This window comes from Cupressus sempervirens, chromosome 11 (genome assembly GCF_028749045.1).
Source record: "Cupressus sempervirens isolate cs-2001-9-10 chromosome 11, ASM2874904v1, whole genome shotgun sequence".
NCBI classification, from domain to species: Eukaryota; Viridiplantae; Streptophyta; class Pinopsida; order Cupressales; family Cupressaceae; genus Cupressus; species Cupressus sempervirens.
Window position 1 is genome coordinate 108,847,673 of NC_143128.1, and position 6,426 is coordinate 108,854,098.

At 31.2% G+C, this 6,426-nt stretch overlaps 1 protein-coding gene across 1 annotated transcript; it reads left to right on the forward strand.

The window, feature by feature from the left end:
- Positions 1-3,565: 3,565 nt before the first annotated feature.
- On the forward strand, positions 3,566-6,180 carry LOC149528453 (uncharacterized). Its single transcript, XM_089810536.1, has one exon. The coding sequence runs from the start codon at positions 3,646-3,648 to the stop codon at positions 6,067-6,069; it is 2,424 nt and encodes an 807-aa protein (XP_089666662.1). The 5' UTR covers positions 3,566-3,645; the 3' UTR covers positions 6,070-6,180.
- Positions 6,181-6,426: the final 246 nt, after the last annotated feature.

Consider the following 6,426-nt stretch of genomic DNA (forward strand, 5'->3'; position numbering starts at 1 on the left):
TTCAATCTTAATATATCACAAAGTATGTTGTAATGAAAATTAATAGATTTATTATTCAAAAATAATCTTGTAATCGTAAGGAATAGGCATTTAATTCCCGCTTCTTTCCTCCTAGTGAAGCAATTAATAAAATATAATGGTGATGTCATTTTCATCAGAAAAAAATTTAAAAAAATCTTACAATGATTTTCCTAAAAAATTAAATATTTTATCTAATGAAAAAATAAAGATAAATTTTAGTTTTTCTAAAACTATTAATAACAACAATATATCTAATGAACTTCCCTACCTGTTCCATTTTCAATCAATTTTAATTATAAAATATTAAGTAAATTAGATTTCATCAATAAATTGAACTTTAATTTTTTAAAATATTTTGAAAAGTACTACATAAAAAGTTTATTACAACTTTTGGAAAAAAATGATTTATGGTACTCAAATTATTGAACATATTTTTTCGTATAATTTATGTACATGCCCCGTTCACACTTTTCAGAAGGAAAATTTGATTCACTTCTGGATATATTGTCAACCTGCATATTTGAAATTGTTCAAAAAAAAATTCCTGACACCATCATTTGCAATGATTTTTTTTTATCATATTTTATCTTCTCTTTCTTACTTGAAATCGTATTGGATGGTGAATCACGATCTAATCTCGTCTAGTGCTCTTATACTATACTATTGCCTTTTAATTCTTTAGTAATCGTTTCATCTCGTACTATTATTTTGATGATGGATAATTGTCTATTCATTTTTAATAATTTGTTTCTAATCTTTTTATTCTTATATGATAGATCATTGTCTTGACGATCTTTTCTCCTCTTTTCTCTTTTTTCATGCTATTTTTTCTCTTATAGTATTGTTATTTTGATGATATATCATGGAGTGGAATCCGATTTTTTGATATCGAAAACTAATATCATTCATTTATGAAGTTATCATAAATTGTTATAATTAGTTTTGACATTCAAATATTCATGATCAATCTGAATGAGTTGAAGAAAATATTAATGACCAAGTGTCTGTAAATTAACACTCTAAAAGAATAAAGATTTGAGGCCAACATAGTTGAATTTTCAAATTGGTAAAAATGTCTGAAGGATAAGGATTGATGAGATAGCATGTATTTAATGGAAAAATTGAGTTTTTAAAGAAATCTATGGAAATAATTTATTGGGAACTTTTCATAAGTTTCAAGAGAAGAAGAAGAAGGAAAAAATGGTGGGAAGATTCAATGAATCTAATCAAACCCTAAGATCTATGATTATGTTTAAGAGGCAAAAGACCAAAGATACCTATTCAAGGAGGTACAAGAGATGTTTTATGTTGGTTGTTTGACTGGTGAATTTATCAAAACAAGTGAAGAATAGAGTTAGAACACTGAATCAGATGATCATCTGGATGAGTTAGAAGTATTATTGGCAAGAAGGCTACCAAGAGAAGACAAATACAAAGGTAAACTTCATATAATCTATTTTACATGTAACAAAGTTGGTCATATTAGTACAAAATATCCCGAAAGAGATGAAAATGAGGAAAGGAAAGACAAGAAATACCAAGGAAGGAGAGACAACTAAGATAACAAAGACTGCAAAGTAAAAGGTAAGAAATCTTGTTATGTATTATTGAAGAAGATGGTTCTAAAAGTGATTCTAATCAACAAGATGAAGAATTTGTTTATGTTACAATGGTAGATGAATCTACTAAAGATGAAAAACTTGAGAGAACTACTTTAATCTCGTATTTAAGTATAGTGTTAAAATTTTATGGATTGCTATCAATTTATAATCCACTTTAGGAACCTTTCTTATAATCAAATGTTAAATTTTAAAATAATATTAATCATATCAATTGATGAATATTGGAGTAAGCTAATATCTCAACCTACCAATTTTCTTTTCACCAACAAATCATCAAAAATTTTAATTGAATTCATAAATAATGAAAAAGACATAGCAACTAAAAATATTATCATTGTAACATTGATTGTTCATATTTATAAAAATATCACTATATAGAAGTATTTATATTATAATATAATATTTTTAATTTTATTATTGATTCATTAATAATTAATCTTCACATATTTTGGAGGGTTACTATCAATAAAGAAAAGATAAAATTATAATCTATAAACAACCTTTCACATTTATATGCATTCATTCCTCATTGTCCATAAACAACTCAAAAGTCTATATACATGTAAGCTTGGGCATTCATTGTGTATGTACCAGAGGGTTGTGGTCATGCTTCCCTTGTCCACCATCAAGGTCATATGTTAGAGTGATATTATAACCATATAAATGTATGTCAAATACTTTTCACTGTCGGACCATGTTGCCCTTGTGAACTATTAGAAAGATTATCCAATGTTGTAGGAATATGTCTCTTAAGTTAAATTCTCTTTGCAACTTCTCTCGAGCAATTTTTCTTGCTCTAATTAACTTTACCTTTAACAATGTAGTTTTTATTATAAATGGATGAGATTTGAAAAGCAACATGGTGCAGCTAATTTATAAGGACCCATTAAATGAATTCTTCTCAAGGCTTGGTGATCCAAACCATTCTGAATCTCTAATTATTTTTTAATTTCTCTTTAGCTTTAATATAATTTTGAAAGAGTTCTTGAATGTAAGTGTATGACTTTTAATGTTTTTTATTATTAAAAGAAGTAAAAGGATGTTGGCCCATCTAACAAACCAACATATTAATAGCACATTAATAGCACTATAAACTTTCTGCAAATAAACAACAACCAACCATGTTCCTCTAATAATAATTATTTTCAATAAAAATTTATATTTCTTTGAAATTGTTTTGAGTGTAATTTGTTATCCTATATAGATATTATGTGGTAAAATATAAATAAATATAATTGTGTCTTTGACAAATTTTTTTAATAAAAAAATTATTTTCAACAATCAAATCTATAATGTTTAATAGACTAATAAACACACACACACACACACAATCACACACAATTTTAAATAAAGTTATAAAGTAATATATTATAATATTAGTAAGAAAATCTACTGAAATGTAAAATGAATTTTATTCACAAAATAGTTTCTTATTAATATGACAACTATTTTCTTATAATTTAAATTTTATTAGTTATCTCAATAAATAGTTATTAATCGACACATTTACATTATTTAAAATTTCAAATCAATTTTATTTTCAACATTAAATGATTGAATTGAAAAATATATATAATTAAATTAAAAATTTATATTAAAAAAATCCACTAAAATATATGATCACTAATATATTAGCTATTCATATTTATAAAAAAAATTGTTCCCTATCATTATCTACGCTTGAGTGACAGCTATTTATAACTACTTTTATAACTTATTATTATTATAATCTCTAAACCAGATTTATAATACTACCTATACACATTTCTACAATTTATTTCTCTGAGAATATATTGGTGCTCACCCCTTTGAAATTGTCAATAGCTAACAGTCAAGTGTTAGCATTGATTTCTAGCCACGTAAAAATCTATCCATTGATTTCTTGTCATGTAAAAATCAATCTATGTGAAATCTTTCTCATTCTAAATAAGTGGGAAGGTTATCCTATATCAGTGTGCCTCTCAAAGACTACTTCTCTGTTGTCTGCAGCTTCTGCCAAGCAATGTCTGCCTCTACCAACATCGCCCTTCAAATTGCGTTTTTCATTATCCTGTCTACAAGCCCATGTATTGGTATAATAATTTGTCCTTCCAAGGAATCCCAAGCTCTTCTTTCCTTTAAAGAAGCCTTGAACGTGTCTGATGGCATTCTCAGTTCATGGAGTAATGGAAGCGACTGTTGCTCCACATGGGAAGGAATATCCTGCAGTCATGTCACCGGCCATGTAGAGCAGCTTAATTTGACTGGTTACACCAGCTATGCAGAGCAGGGATTGCAGAGAGGAGTCATATCAAGTGGTTTGTGCAACCTCCCTTTTCTCAAATATCTTGTCCTGAAAAGCATTGGATTAACAGGTAGTATCCCTTCCTGTTTGGGAAATCTTTCTCATCTTCAGTTTGTGGTGTTAAAAAACAATAGCTTGACAGGAATAGTTCCCCCTGAGATTTGCTTCCTCACAAATCTTAGCTATCTAGATGTAAGCATCAATCAACTCGAAGGAGTCCTACCATCAGGTCTAGGAAATCTTATCTTTCTTCGTAGGCTTAGTGTCCATTACAATAAATTTACTGGACCAATCCCACCTTCCTTGAACAAGTTGTCCTTCCTCAAGTTCTTGAGTATTTCTGGCAACAAGTTCAATGCGAGTCTTCAACTCACTGGTCTTTCCTCCCTCAATTTGCTCTTTGCTCGTGATTTTTCATTATCTGAGAACGTTAGTTCCTCACAGTTGGCATTGCCATCCTCCATAAAGGTTCTCTGGCTCTCCCGTATTACTATTTTAGATAATTTGTTTCACAACCTTGCAGATTTGAAATATTTGTACCTATCATACTGTGTTCTTAATATTAGCACAAGTTGGCTGCCCCAATTCCAGTTAGCAGGCTTAGATCTAGTCTCATGCAGTATTGGTGGTCGATTCCCGGAATGGCTTTTCACTCAGTATTCACTACAGAGGTTAGCACTGGCTGACGACAATATTGTTGGTGAAATCCCCTCATGGATACTCGAGAACAATCCTCAGTTGTACCTGTTCAACCTTTCAGGAAATCATTTCAGCGGCAGTCTTGTTGTCCCAGCGAGATTAATTCGTTGGATGACAGTATTTGATGTATCTGGGAATGCTTTCACTGGAAATATATCATCTTCTTGGCCTCCAGATCTACAGCTCCTGATGGTTAATGACAATTCTCTTGTTGGCGAAATTCCTCAAAGTTTGTGCAATTTAACTCACCTTGAAAAGTTAGATCTTTCAAACAACAAATTGAATGGAGGCATTCCTTCATGCTTTGCCGATTATAAGATGATTCAAGTGCTAAATTTGGGGCATAATAGGTTGAATGGAAGTATACCCCATGGGATATGTTCCTCCTCTCTCATTGTGAGAAACAATAAGTTAAGTGGAGCCTTCCCTGTGTCAATCACCAATTGTAAGAAGATACAAGTACTAGATATTGGACAGAACAGATTTCATGGGGATATTCCAGGGTCAGTTGGATATCTATCAGCCCTTCAGGTGTTGATGATGAATGATAATCGCTTCAATGGCAGCATTCCTTCAGAAATTGTCCAATTGAAACAACTCCAGGTCTTAGACCTCTCGTCTAACAATATATCAGGTTCTATTCCCCCTAACATTTCATCTCTACAAGCAATGGGTTTCTCAGGAGAAGATGGCCATATATTATCAGATCAGTTGAATCCATTTCATGTAATTACAAAAGACAATGGGATTAAGTCATATAGGGGGATTGGCCCTGTTGAGCCACTTATATATCAAGTTTCGTCTCATGATGATTTTGACATGACTGTGAAAGGCTCAGAACGGCATTACAAGTATATTTTTTCAACATTCACAGGCATAGATCTCTCCAATAATCTATTAAGTGGAGAAATTCCATTGGATTTTGGGAAGTTGAAGGGGTTGAAGTATCTAAATCTATCAATGAATAAATTGGATGGAATTATTCCATCCAGTTTTGGGGAAATGAGAAAACTAGAGTCACTAGATCTCTCGACAAACAGGATTTCTGGAAGGATTCCTGCTGAAATGCAATTGTTGACTTTATTGGCATACTTAAATTTGTCCAACAACAACTTATCTGGTAGCATACCTCAAGGAGGACAGATGACCACATTTGATAAAACATACTATTCTGGAAATCTATATTTGGAAGGGTGCCCTCTTCCAAAGAAATGCGCTTGGCCAGAGTTTGCTCCCCATCCAAATGGTTTGGAAGACAGAAATGAAGATGACAGAAATCAGATACTACGGTATGAGGTTGGACTGTTACTGTCACATGTAGCAGGTTTTTCCTGTGTAATGTTATTGCTTGCAGTGAGAAAGGGATGGAGAAAGAAATACTTCCAGAGGGTTGATAAGATTTTAAAGTTTCTGTTTCCTTGCATCCGCAACAAAAGATTATGAAGTCTTACTTTGCTAAGTAGGTTAAGCAAAATTATGCCCTGAACGTTGGAGGCATGGGCTTGCTTCAAATTTATTCTGTCCTGTATTTTCAATGTCTTGTATTAAGGTATTACGGTGCAAATTGTTAAAAATAGTAATTTCTACTAAGAATTAATTGTCTGTCATTAGATGTTTTTAAATTATTAAATTTAGGTTTAGGTTGTGTCAACTGAAGTATTTTCCAAAAGTTTGAGTTGGCTATAGAATTTTCTATAAATATGTAGATATTTTGTCTTGTCGGCTAATGCTAGATTTATCTAGAATATTGTACGCTTGCCTATAAAAAGACACTATGTATTCATTTGAAATCATAATATA

What these genes read in the sequence shown, in the direction of transcription:
- LOC149528453 (XM_089810536.1), top strand. Translation starts at nt 3,646, where the DNA reads ATGTCTGCCTCTACCAACATCGCCCTTCAAATTGCGTTTTTCATTATC.